Source organism: Crinia signifera, chromosome 3 (genome assembly GCF_055691185.1).
Source record: "Crinia signifera chromosome 3, ASM5569118v1, whole genome shotgun sequence".
Classification (NCBI taxonomy): Eukaryota; Metazoa; Chordata; class Amphibia; order Anura; family Myobatrachidae; genus Crinia; species Crinia signifera.
In genome coordinates, this window is record NC_139219.1 from 277020977 (window position 1) to 277034294 (window position 13318).

The window sequence follows — 13318 nt, forward strand, 5'->3', positions numbered from 1 at the left end:
GAGAGGAGGGGGTGTCGACATGAGGCGGCGGGGGGACCGTCCGGGGCGGCGTGGGTCGCTTTAAGAAGCCCATAGGCTTCTATGGGGTATCGCCAGCCTTTGCTGGTGATACCCCTCGCAGCAAAAACCCGCCGTGCGGGTTTTGCTGCATATCAAAATGCGGTAAAAATCCAGATAACAGGGTTTTTACTGCATTCTTGCTTTACAGAATCTCCCCCTATAAAGAGGATCTATATATTTAGGGAGGTGGGCACTTTTGCACAGCAGCTGTGTCTTTGAAAGCATAATTGGAGCTAAGGGAGGACAGAAACCTCCGGTAGAGAAGGGCAATAGCTTGCTTGACCTTGATTTTTCAGTGTGAATACAGACCAGTGAAAGGGAGACCTAACGGACCTTCTGACCTTTTGGGTTTTAAGCAGGAGGTGCCAGAATTTATAATGCCTGCATGAGGTATCAGAAGGCCCTTCTGCCAGCATCACATATACAATGCCATGACTGAATACGCAGGATCGGCACAGCATTGGATACAGCATTTGCAGCATTGTCTATGAGTATGAATGGCTACCTCCTGCCCAATAAGTCCCCATTATCTGGAGAAGCTGCTCAGTGCCGCCCTGTCCTCAAATGATTGCAGCAGGTCAATCATGCTGTGGTATAGGGCACTGTGTGCGCGGTCCTAAAAACATCGGTCATGAACACAAAACATTGGGTTTTGTACATCTTTGAATCAGGTCCACAGAGCTTGCAAATAACCAACCATATAGCTTCTCTCGTTGTTTCCCACAGGATGCATGCAGACGAATGTCTCCCTGGAAGTGACCTGTCTCCTCTCCATGGTGGGTCAGGGGAGTAAAGAATGGGAATTGTTGCTGCTCAGGATCTTCTATACGCAGTGCAATGCAGCCCTCACCTGTAAGCAGACAAAAACACCATAAACCAGAACCTTTATGTGTATAATACATTTAAAAAATATAAATATATATTTTTCACATACATTGTTTCCAGCGCGTGTATATATACAGGTTGAGTATCCCGTATCCAAAATGCTCGGGACCAGGAGAATTTTGGATAACGGATTATTCCGTATTTCGGAATATTTTAATATTTCAATGATGTATTTTGAAGTATCTTGCATGTATGCTGTATAAACACATAATATACACACAAATATATTTTATTACCACATAAAATACACACAAATATATTTTAATTCTTCAAAAAACAAGGTTTCAAAACGTGAAACAAAATGTGTGTACTATCTCAGCACTGAATTTGAATGCCAAGCAATCATTGTCTTGCACATATATAGTGCCAGTTACATATCATGTCCCCAGTGATGCTGTTACAAATGTCCCCAGTGAGTTTTTAGCAAAAAAAAATTTTTTTTTCACTTTCTGGAATGTCCGTATTTCGGAATAATTCGGATAACGGATACTCGGATACGGGATACTCGACCTGTATATGTCTTTTTTCTTTGTTGTTACATTGGGAATTGGCAATTCCCCTCCACGCTGCTTGAACCATATACACATGGGAGACATATTTTTTAGATAATTGATCCTTTATTTTTTCCTCTGTGTGTATCTTGGTATATATCAATTTCGTACTATTAAGTACAGTAATACAGGTATAGTGTTTTGGGCAAACAGTGCGAAGCTGGCAGTATAGCAGGTGCATGCTGTAGCAGTCTATTTCTGTCTAGCTTCCATTGTCAGCCCGTGATTGGTGGCTTCGAAGTTAACGGTGCATGAAACAGAATGATTATCCATTTTTTCACTTGCACTACACTGTTACACACAGCAGGTCACATATGTGTCTTACTGTACACACATACAGTATAATCTCCCTGTATACACACTGCTCTCCCAGTTCTCATATGTGTTTCCTGCACACATACACAAAGTGCTCCCTGTATAAACAATGTTTCCTTTGCACACACATGTATCTTAGCACACATTGCTACATGACCAAACCATGACAATTTTGACCATGGCCACACCCATGTCTTAGATGTCATGATGATCTCCAGAAATAGTATATAATTAGAAAGGGTGACGTTGCTCTTGCTAGCCTTCTCATCCACCCCTCAGAAAGGCCGGCAATACACAAACAATGCGTAGGTACCTCAGCTTCTTCCTACAAGTAGGGAGGGTACTTCTGTTAGAATACGAGCTCCACTGCCAGGACCTTTACACACAGCACAGCTCATTTGTAGCCTGGCCCAGTGGAAGTTGAAGAGGATAAAATAATTGATGGGGCTGGGTATTGAGGAAAGTGATGGAACGAAGGAAGGTGATGGGGTTGGGGCTGAGAAAGGTGGGGAGCTGAAATGGTGATGTGACTGGGACTGTGCATGATGATGTGGGCTGTGGCTGAGGAAGGGGAATGGGGACTGTGGCTGAGGAAGTATAGTGGTTGATGAGGGGCCAAACACAGTGTTAAGAGATGGAGGACAGTGTTGAGTGCACGAGGAAGGTGATGGGTTGCTGAGGTGATAAGGACTGAGAGCAGTGATGAGGTACTGAGGATCAAGTTTAAACTCACTGGCCTGGTCTGCAATCTCTGGTGGAAGGCACTCATTGGTCTTGACTATGTCTGGAGGCTGGCCTCCTGTGTTTAGCTCTGCATCGAAAGTGCTGAACGCTTCGTTACACAGCAAAGCGCTCGCGCATTACCGGCTTCCCCCTGGTTGCGCAGCCTTGCTGTAAAGCCATGAGCAGGCCAGCCATGTTTCGGGTCACAGCGGCTGCGTGTGATATCCCCAGCGTGATGCTGCTGCCGCGGGCCTCCCCCAGAGCGCTCCCACAAAACGGTTGGTCGCCGCACCCTGGCCAGCACTGAAACTGCAATTTCCTGTGATCAAAGTTTCAGAGCTCCTGCGTGCGCACTCCAGCTATTCAGCCCTCTCAGCACTTCACCATCGGGGTCTGAATCAGTCCCTATATCATTAATGATGCACGTTCCTGCGAGTCATTAGCTTTGTCCTCCATCCTCTGTACATGCAGGACAATGGACAAAATCGTTAGCAAGAGCCAAGCCCCCAGTCGTCGACCCCCCCCCCCCCCCGAGTGTGCCATTGCTCATCACTCTCGGCATTGCACTGGGTACACATTGTATAATGTGGGTGATTCAGGTTGGTTTGCAAAGCACATTTGGTTTGCTAATGGACAAAACCATGTGCACTGCGGTGGGGCTGATGTAACATGTGCAGAGAGAGTGAGTTTATTTTTACACTGCAATACAGATATCAGTTTGAAGTACACAACCCACCCAAATCTAACTCTCCTTGCACATGTTACATCTGCCCCACCTGCAGTGCACATGGGTTTTGTCCATTAGCAAACCAAGGGGGTTATTATGATTCTCTTGCTATATATTGAATAGTAGACGGGGCGGATGGTGGCGGTAATGGGGCTCGCCCATGGGAATGATGCCTGCTGTCACAGGACGTCAGCCACCCACCCCGTCTTCGGCCAGACTCACTTTTATTTGCAAAGGCAGGAGAAATCATTCGATGATGAGTGACCATCGAATGATTTCTCCTGCAGCGGAGGCATGCGAGGGAATGGGGGGGCGTTCAGACGGGCAGCCGGCGGCATCTCTGGTGCTCGGTAAGCAGCGATATCAGAATCAGGGCCCAAATGTGCTTTGCCAACCAACCTGAATCACCCCCCAAATGTGCTTTGAAAACCTACCGGAATCACCCCCTAATGTGTGCTGAGCTATAGGTTGTGTATGTGCTTGATATTGGGCAAATATGAATGTGTATCCCACCCATAGTTAGGGCTGGTCACAGTAGGGGGCTATATTGAATCACTGTTCTAGATTAACAGGCGCAAACAAGCAAAGGGAAGAATGGAAGATAGCATAATTAGAGTTGTCAAACTGTGAAAATACGGATATGTGAGGTACTGTTACCTGCTTGATTGTTTTGACATAATAACATGACCGCCATTTGTTTAGCCATGCTTTGTACTGAAAATGATTAAAAGCATTCATATGCTGTACAAGCAGAGTCGTGTGTGTGTGTGGGGGGGGGGGGGGGGGAGACAATACCTTAACAGTAGAACCCTTTATCACAAGTAATGGGTACACAGCCAGCAGAGAATGGGCATGTAACATAGCAGTAGAATGATAATAGAGATGTTACTGCTCACAGGCAGACAATCATCATCTTCAACTCACTGCAGACATATGCACATTTCTAGGTTACATTTTACAGCACATAGGGGGTTATTTTAGTTCACTCTTTCTGACAAAATCCTTCTTAGATGGACAAAACCATGTGCACTGCAGGGGGGCAGATGTAACTTGTGCAGAGAGAGTTCGATTTGGGTGGGGTTTTACTTCAAAGTGAGATCTATATTGCAGTGTAGAAATAATGCAGCCTCTATTTACCCTGCACAAAAACAAAATAACTTCCCCAAGTCTAAAGCTGAGTACACATATATACAATCCCTGTTTCTTGCAACCATTCAGCCGACCGTACTCCCGTCGGACCGTCCACAAACAGCAGACACGCGCGTACACACCTGTACAACTTTACTTGCGACGTCTGATGTACTCCCGTCCAAACCAGGCTGAAAAAGCGGGGGCTGGTATTAAAAAATCAGGAAACCCGACAACTAGGGCTTCGCTGATTTTTTAAAACCAGCCCCAGGCTCCAGGTCCGGGGCTGGTTCCCAAAATACGGGGGACAAAATGACTAGGGGTCCCCCGTATTTTAAGAACCAACTCCAGGCCAAACCAGCCAGCAGGGTAATGCCACAGCCGGGGGGAGACTTTTTATACAAGTCCCCCCGGCCAAAGCATTCAGCCCTCTGACCGGTCAGCCTGGCCAGGGGTCCTGGGGGAGTGGTGACCCCCCCCCAAATTAAGGGGTCCCCCCCCTCCAGGACTTACCTGACCAGGCTGAAGCCTGGTGCTGTCCTCGATGCCCCTGGGCAGTGGGCATCGAGCTGATTTCAGTGTAAAAAATAGATGAATAAACTATTGTTTTAAACTGTGGAACTATGAGTCCCAGCAAGCCTACCCTGCAAGCTGGGACTTGGAGAACCACAAGTCCCAGCCTGCGGGGCATTAAAGGGCCCGCTGGGTCTTGTAGTTCCACAGTAAAAAAATAGTTAAATAAATACACACTGACACATTAGAAAAATAAAAGTTTAATACATACATACATTACACAAACACACTGATACTTACCTATCTTGATCTCGTAGGTAGGTCCCAGGGTCCAGGGCTCCAGGGCTGAAGAGTCCGGGGTCCTGGATCCGTAGTAATCCAAAGGGGTACCTGGGGAAGGAAATCCTACTCACCTGCTCCTGTGGCGACCACCTCGGCATCTTCTGTTGAAGTCCCGCTGCTCCCGGCTGCTGTGGTACCCGCTCTGCCTCCGCTGTATACTAGAGATGCAGAGATCCTTCTTCCACTGCGTCTCTGCTCAGAATGATTTCTGGCCAATCAGGAGCCAAGAAAGTCGTTTTTGAAATCATTTTTTTTTTTTTTAGTCAAAGCTGAAACGCCCACATGGGCGTTCCAGCTTTGGCAGTATAGTCGCAAGGACGGCAGCATATCGGTCGAACGTGCGTACACACTGCACTTTTGCACCGATATGGGGCCGTCCTGTCGGATGAAAATTAAACAGCAAAGAACCGTCAACCGACCGAGTATGGACGGTCAAGACAGTTTTTTGCCGTTTATCGCTCGTACGGGACAGCGTACACACATATACTGTCCGACCCAGAACGGAAGAACAGCCCGACAATTGTATATATGTGTACCCAGCTTAATTCTCTCTGCACATGTTACATCTGCCCCGCCTGCAGTGCACATGGTTTTGTCTATCTAAGAAGGAATTTGCCTCTAAGAGTGAACTAGAATAAGGGCCATAATGCCCTGGCTGCCAGCTCCCAATACCAGAGCCACTGAAGTGAGTTAATTTGCCACCAGATTTTCAGATGACAGAGCTGAGACTTTATGTAAATGAAGGAAGATAGTTCTGCAAAATGTGTGGGTGACTCACAGATGACTTTGACAAGAAAAGATGGAGATAATCTATAAATATACTGGGATGCTCTAAACATCTTTGGCTATTTTTAAACAAGTCAATCAGACATCTTGGCAAGTATTAAGCTATAAAGGCTTTTCGTGAGAGAACTTCTGAACATATGCTCTGCATTTCTAACAACACACGTAGAATGAGATGTCACTGATTATGGGTATGGGTAAAAACTGGAGCCCGACAGTACCCTAGAATGCCGGACCGGACAGGCTCCATTCAACAATATCTGTCATTCTGGAGCTTGTAGTGTCCGGTCCAGGGGGTGACTGTCCGAGTGGTGTCTACCCGGTGGGGCTGCCTGTGACACCTGTCACCAGGGAGAAGAGGAGAGAGAGAATAATGCCTCCCTGTATTGTGCGGGATGTTTCTAAAAACTGGAACTGTCCAAACCATACAGGGAGGCTGTAATCTCCCCTTCCCCATGTCCCCGGTAAAAGCTATCACAGGCACCCCCGGACGGGACACCCCCTAGATTGGCACCCCCCAAAACCAGACACTACAAACTCTGGAATGCAGAGTTTGAGTAACAGAGTCTCGCATTCTGGCATTCAGTCTGGTTCTTGGTTTTTACTTAATCCACTGATTATGCCAGTAAATAAATTTAGTGATATTCTTATTAATCATGGGTATTGTAATAAAGCCATGAGAGATATTCTACAGCCCACTCAAGATCTAGGAGTAAATTTGCTAAGCGGAGCTTTTCAATGACACATTGCAATGCTTATAGTAGCTAGAATTGAAGAGCCAATAATATTAGATGTAAAACAAGTCAGCCGGGCCACCAAAGACGCAGACGCTTTAAAATACACCACTTAGTAAGTATGCACACCTTTGCTGTTAACCCCTTCCTGATTCACCCATTTGAGCCGCTAGGCTGCATGAATGTAAACTCCTAAAAACACATCTAACACATACAAAGATCATCGATTGAAATCCTTACACAGGTACGTGACGTTTTATTCATTCACTTATAATTCCTTAACTTCTCCTCACAGTTCAACTTTAGTCTTGGGGGGAATTATTTTGGTTGAGTACACTATATGTGAGAACAGGTAGGTTGTACAGCTACAGAACACCAGTGTGCACCTGTGCAGTATCTATGCTATCATTGCCATCATCTTATCTCTTTCGCTTTTATACTTTGATGGGGTATGGATCATTAGGTCACCAGCATTAGGTCGACATGCATTTAGGTCGACATGACTTTAGGTTGACAGGATCATTAGGTCGACATGGGTAAGGTGAAGTTGACATATTTTTTAAACAGGAATGTCAACACGGTGAACATAAACACTAAAACGTAGCACCGCCTCCCCTCACATGGCTCGCTACACTCACCATGCTTCAGGCACTGTGTCTCGCTACACTCGGCACACTATTTTATTCTCCCACCACGCCCTCATGGATGGTAGGGCATGAAATACCGCCTGTTGGCACATTTTAGTAAAAAAAAAACAGTAAAAAGACCTAATGACCCTGTCGAACTAACCCATGTTGACCTAAAATCATGTCGACCTTAAGTCATGTCGACCTAATAGTGTCGACCATCATGCTGGTGACCCAATGACCGTATCCCCTTTGATTAAGCCCCACTATGGTCTATTACTGCTGTTCATCTTCCAAATACTTTGCCAGTACACAAAATATGTATATTGCATCTGGGAAGTATTCACAGCTTCATTTTTTCCACAACTCGTGCAACTTAATGGACCCGCATCAGTCAGGCTTTCGTGCCCAACACTCCACAGAGACAGCACTGACTAAAGTTGTGAATGAATTAAATTAGGTGTCATAGGAGAGACGTAGGGAGAACAAAGGGTTTTTGGGGCACACTTGAAATTTTAAGATAGTGAAAAAATGGTGTACGAATATGTGACATAAAATCTAACCTTTATTGATAACACTTAAAAAAGCATAGAAGCACACGTCAATTAGATACACAGAACAATTTCAAGAGCAAAACAATTTTTTAAAATTATCAATCAGCATGTGAGTATATCTACGGAGTTTATTTTATAATCGTGATACACAATGCAGACAGAAACGAAATTGTAATACAGTCACCGTCAAGTGGGCGAAAATGATTTGGCAGGGAATTAACCAGAACATAAATATTTGGGCAAGACAAATCAACCCAAGATAGTGATACCATGCATATACATATTGCAAAGGTTCGTAATATTTTAATATTTTGGAGTCTTACTTCAGACCCTCCTTTGACAAAAAATATAATAATGATAGACCCAAATGCAATGATACGGGTAACAGGTTTACATTACTGTTGTTAGAACAGAATTTAATGGATAAAGGGAGAGATAGGAATGCTCTTCGTATACATTCGTTACTTCTGCTGTCTGAATTGTCAGCTGTGATCAAGCCCAATCCGGGCGAAACACGTGTCCGTCTGACGTCAGGGCATTTCCAGCCACTCAGAGCCCTCCCACAGCCCTTCTCAGAGCAGCGCGGCCGTTACTATTCAGACGGTGGGATCTCTCACCGCACGGCTCACTCCACCAAGCTTGGATCCCGCTGCCATCTATACAAGGTAATCTGCCTCTCAGTACACTGACTGCCGCTTGCACACAGACTTTGTGTCTGATGCGCACGCATTCCGATACCGCCACTGAGCGGGACTTTTTGTGCTTTATTATATAGGGCACGCTGCAATTTGGCGTCAACTGTATGAGAAATCGAGCGCTTGTTATTAATGTGACCTGCGGGTTAAACTTCTTTGCATACTACTGTTGTTTCATTTAATATACCACATTATTTTTACAATCCATCTACTTGCTCTATTGGTGTTACCATTTCCAACAGCCCTAATTAAAAACCTTTAATCATTGCTACTTAGCAACAGCCAGTCAAATTGACAACTACCATTTTTTCTTTCCTGACAATTGGTGTCAACATTGATGTATGACATATTGAGCGCTTGTTATTAATGTGACTTGCAGAAAGTTTCTTTGCATACTATTGTTGTTTTGGTTCATGTATTACACCAAATTATCTTTTTTCGAGTCCACCTACCTGCTCCACTGGTGTTACCATTAAACCATTACTAAACAGCCTTAATTGAAAACCCTTAACCATTGCTATTTCAGCAATAGTTAATAAAATCGACAATTACCGTCTTGCTTTCCTTAAACATTGGTAACAATATTTGATGACCAATATTTTCTGTTATATTATTTTGATACATGCTTGGAACCACATGCTGTGATGTATGTTGCTGATAGATTAATATATCTTGCACATACAAATGATTTAAGATTTATAAAGACCTTACTCACCCCTGCATATGGCATTGTGCGCAGTATTTCCCATTACTGGCTCAGTGACCACTAACTCATCGAATCCAGCAGTGGGCACATATACCACTACTCTGTGAGTATATCTCTCCTTATCCCTCTTATCCTTCCTCTTTCACTCTAATCTACTTTCATCTCGCATCTGGACTCGCTCACTCTCTCATTCTCCTGAGCTACATCGGGGAAAAGCAGAAGTGACAACTGGCTCCTAGTTCCATTTGAGGCTCTCTCATCTGATGTCATATACAGCCATACAACGCTGGGCCGCCTGATCCCATCTGAACTCAGCAGCTAAGCAGCGACTGGCTGGATCAGTACCTCCTGGGGGACCATCAGGGAATATCCAGTGCTGTATCACAAATTCAGACAGCAGAAGTAACGAATGTATACGAAGAGCATTCCTATCTCTCCCTTTATCCATTAAATTCTGTTCTAACAACAGTAATGTAAACCTGTTACCCGTATCATTGCATTTGGGTCTATCATTATTATATTTTTTGTCAAAGGAGGGTCTGAAGTAAGACTCCAAAATATTAAAATATTACGAACCTTTGCAATATGTATATGCATGGTATCACTATCTTGGGTTGATTTGTCTTGCCCAAATATTTATGTTCTGGTTAATTCCCTGCCAAATCATTTTCGCCCACTTGACGGTGACTGTATTACAATTTCGTTTCTGTCTGCATTGTGTATCACGATTATAAAATAAACTCCGTAGATATACTCACATGCTGATTGATAATTTTAAAAAATTGTTTTGCTCTTGAAATTGTTCTGTGTATCTAATTGACGTGTGCTTCTATGCTTTTTTAAGTGTTATCAATAAAGGTTAGATTTTATGTCACATATTCGTACACCATTTTTTCACTATCTTAAAATTTCAAGTGTGCCCCAAAAACCCTTTGTTCTCCCTACGTCTCTCCTATGACACCTAATTTAATTCAGTTATCCTGCTGAATCTTTTGGGAGCACCACCAACCCAGTACCCTATAATATTTTTCTTGTTAATAGGTCGCATGTTGGTTCAATACTAAACTCTTACTTTTACAATTTTCTCTCTCACAAACTGCCTGTGACACCTCACCCAGTTATTTCTAAAGTTGTGAATGATCTGGTCACTGCTAAGTCTAAAGGCCACTATTCACTACTAATTCTACTCGATCTCTCTGCTGCTTTTGAGACTGTTGACCACACACTTCTCATACAAACACTACAATCCATAGGTCTTAAAGACACAGCCCTCTCTTGGTTCTCATCCTACCTATCTAACCGCTCCTTTAGTGTTCGTTTCTCTGATTCTACCTCCTCCTCGCTACCTCTTTCAGTTGGAGTACCTCAGGGTTCAGTTTTAGGTCCCCTGCTTTTCTCAATCTATACCTCATCTCTTGGCAAACTAATCAGCTCCTTTGGATTTCAGTATCATCTGTATGCGGATGATACTCAGCTCTACCTATCCTCCCCGGACCTGTCCCCATCTGTATTGAGACGTGTCTCTGAATGCCTTTCTGCTGTTTCATCCCTGATGTCATCTCGCCACCTCAAACTTAATATCTTAAAAACAGAATTAATTATATTCCCGCCAATAAATAGTAGTTACCAACCTGATATCTCTATTGCTGTTGAGAAGATGACAATAACTCCTGCCTCTCAAGCTTGCTGCCTAGGTGTTATCCTTGACTCAGAACTTTCCTTTGTACCCCACATTTAATCTGTCTCAAAATCATGCCACATGCACCTAAAAAAATTTAAAATTCGCCCTTACCTTACACAAGACACTGCAAAAACTCTAATCCATGCTCTAATCATCTCATGCATTGATTTTTGCAATAGTCTCCTTATTGGCCTTCCCCAATACAGACTCTCACCACTACAGTCCATTATGAATGCAGCTGCAAGGCTAATCTTCCTAGCCAGACGTCTGCAAAGCTACTCCGTCAGTCACTTAGGGCCTTATTTTGGTTCACTCTTTCTGACAAAATCCTTCTTAGATGGACAAAACCATGTGCACTGCAGGGGGGCAGATGTAAAATGTGCAGAGAGAATTAGATTTGGGTGAGTTATTTTGCTTCTGTGAAGGGAAAATACTCGCTGCTTTATTTTTACACTGCAATATAGATCTCACTTTGAAGTAAAACCCCACCCAAATCTAATTATATCTGCACAAGTTACATCTGCCCCACCTGCAGTGCACATGGTTTTGCCCATCTAAGAAGGATTTTGTCAGAAAACCAAACTACACCAACCTACATATTCTCTCTTATCTCAAAATATCATCCAACGCAACCTCTATGCTCCTCCCAAGATCTGCGTCTCTCATCCACACTCATTACTCGCTCCCATTCCCGACTGCAGGACTTTCTTCGGGCTGCACCCACTCTGTGGAATGCCCTCCCAAGCACAATAAGACTCTCCTCCAGTCTCCAAACCTATAAGCGTTCCCTAAAAACTCATCTCCTCAGGCAAGCTTATCAAATTCCAGAACCAGTCATAGAACCTTGTGTTCTGGTGGAATCGATGCAATAAAGAATACAGTATGTATCCTTATGTATCATTGCCTATTTCCCTATAGATTGTAAGCTTGCGAGCAGGGCCCTCCTACATTTTGACTGTCTGTAAATACCCAGTTTGTTGTATCACTGTCTCCTATTGTAAAGCGCAACGGGATATGCTGCGCTATATAAGAAACTGATAATAAATAAATAAATATTGCAGCCTTATTCCAAAATGGAATATATTCATTTTTCCCCCCTCAAGATTCTACATACAATACCCCATAATGACAAGGTGGAAAAAGTTTTTGGGAGATTTTTGCAAATGTATTAAAAATAAAAAAATGAAGAAATCACATGTAAAGCACTGGGAATACTTTCGGACGCACTGTATTTAATGCCCATTTGCATGTTGAAGAGAACATAGACATAATTAGTTTACTAACCGTATGACTCATCGGTGTCCGAGGATTTGATACATATCAGTAGATGCTGGTCCAGGAGATATTCAAGGTCTGAGATGATTGGTGTTAGCTGCAAGTAAAGAACTGTGATAATGTATAGAGACCAAAAAGTAGGAAATAACACAGGAGGATATGCAGGAAGATCAAAAGGATGATATGGCGGAAATGGAAGACAAAAGGATGAACAAAGAAAGACAATATGTTATTATGAAGCCAACACACACTAAACAAGAAATGCAGCTTGTCGTGGCTATGTACACACTGATGTTTGGGGTGTATTGTTTAACAAAAGGCAGGTAAAAACGCATAAGGGTAAACTTACTAATACCCCTTTCAGACATACGCGAAAATCCCAGGTTTTTTCACATGAACGCGCCCAAACCCGGGACTAGTGTATGTCTGAAAGGGTATACCCGGGATTTCACTCCCGGATACTGAGCACCTGCAATTGTCCAGGGTTTTTCCCGGTATTAAACTCCCGGGTATAATACCCGGCTTATGTCTGAATGGGTTTACCCGGGTTTTTCAGTGTTAAACATGTGATGTTGCTTTTTTTTTTGCTGCTGGGGCGTGTCCCATTTGAATGATGAAACACTAAAATGCTTGAAAAGCCTGGCTTATGTGTGAAAGGGGTATACCCGGGTTTTTCCCGGATATGAGGTGTAGTGTGAAAGGGGGTCTGTTACTAAAATCCTGGGAGTGACCTGGGTTGAAAATCCCAGGTAAACCTGGCCAAAATCCCGGGTAGTATGTCTAAAAGGGTTATAAGATGGGAGCTCTATTGAATATGGGATGTTGCCCATAGCATCCAATCAGATTATATCTATTATCTTCTAGAAGGTGCCAAATAAATAAGAATTAGAATCTGATTGGTTGCTATGAGCAATATCCCATCTTCAATAGAACTCCCATCTTAGTCAATTTACTTCATTTTTACTGACATTAATGTGTATTTGAGATGTAAAATGTACTAAAACAAGTGAATCGAAGTAA

The 13318-nt window shown here is 43.4% G+C and overlaps 1 protein-coding gene and 1 pseudogene across 3 annotated transcripts in view; one reads left to right on the forward strand and one right to left on the reverse strand.

The window, feature by feature from the left end:
• The window catches only part of INPP5D (inositol polyphosphate-5-phosphatase D), a 133688-nt gene that overhangs the window by 10258 nt on the left and 110112 nt on the right, over window positions 1-13318 (reverse strand). For all 3 annotated transcript variants that reach the window (XM_083178132.1, XM_083178133.1, XM_083178134.1), the window contains 2 exons: window positions 12308-12395; window positions 758-910 (listed from right to left, as the gene is read on the reverse strand). In XM_083178132.1, the coding sequence (XP_083034258.1) occupies window positions 758-910; window positions 12308-12395 (241 nt within the window). The remainder of the gene's footprint in view (window positions 1-757; window positions 911-12307; window positions 12396-13318) is intronic.
• LOC146066089 (5S ribosomal RNA) lies at window positions 9611-9727 on the forward strand (annotated as a pseudogene).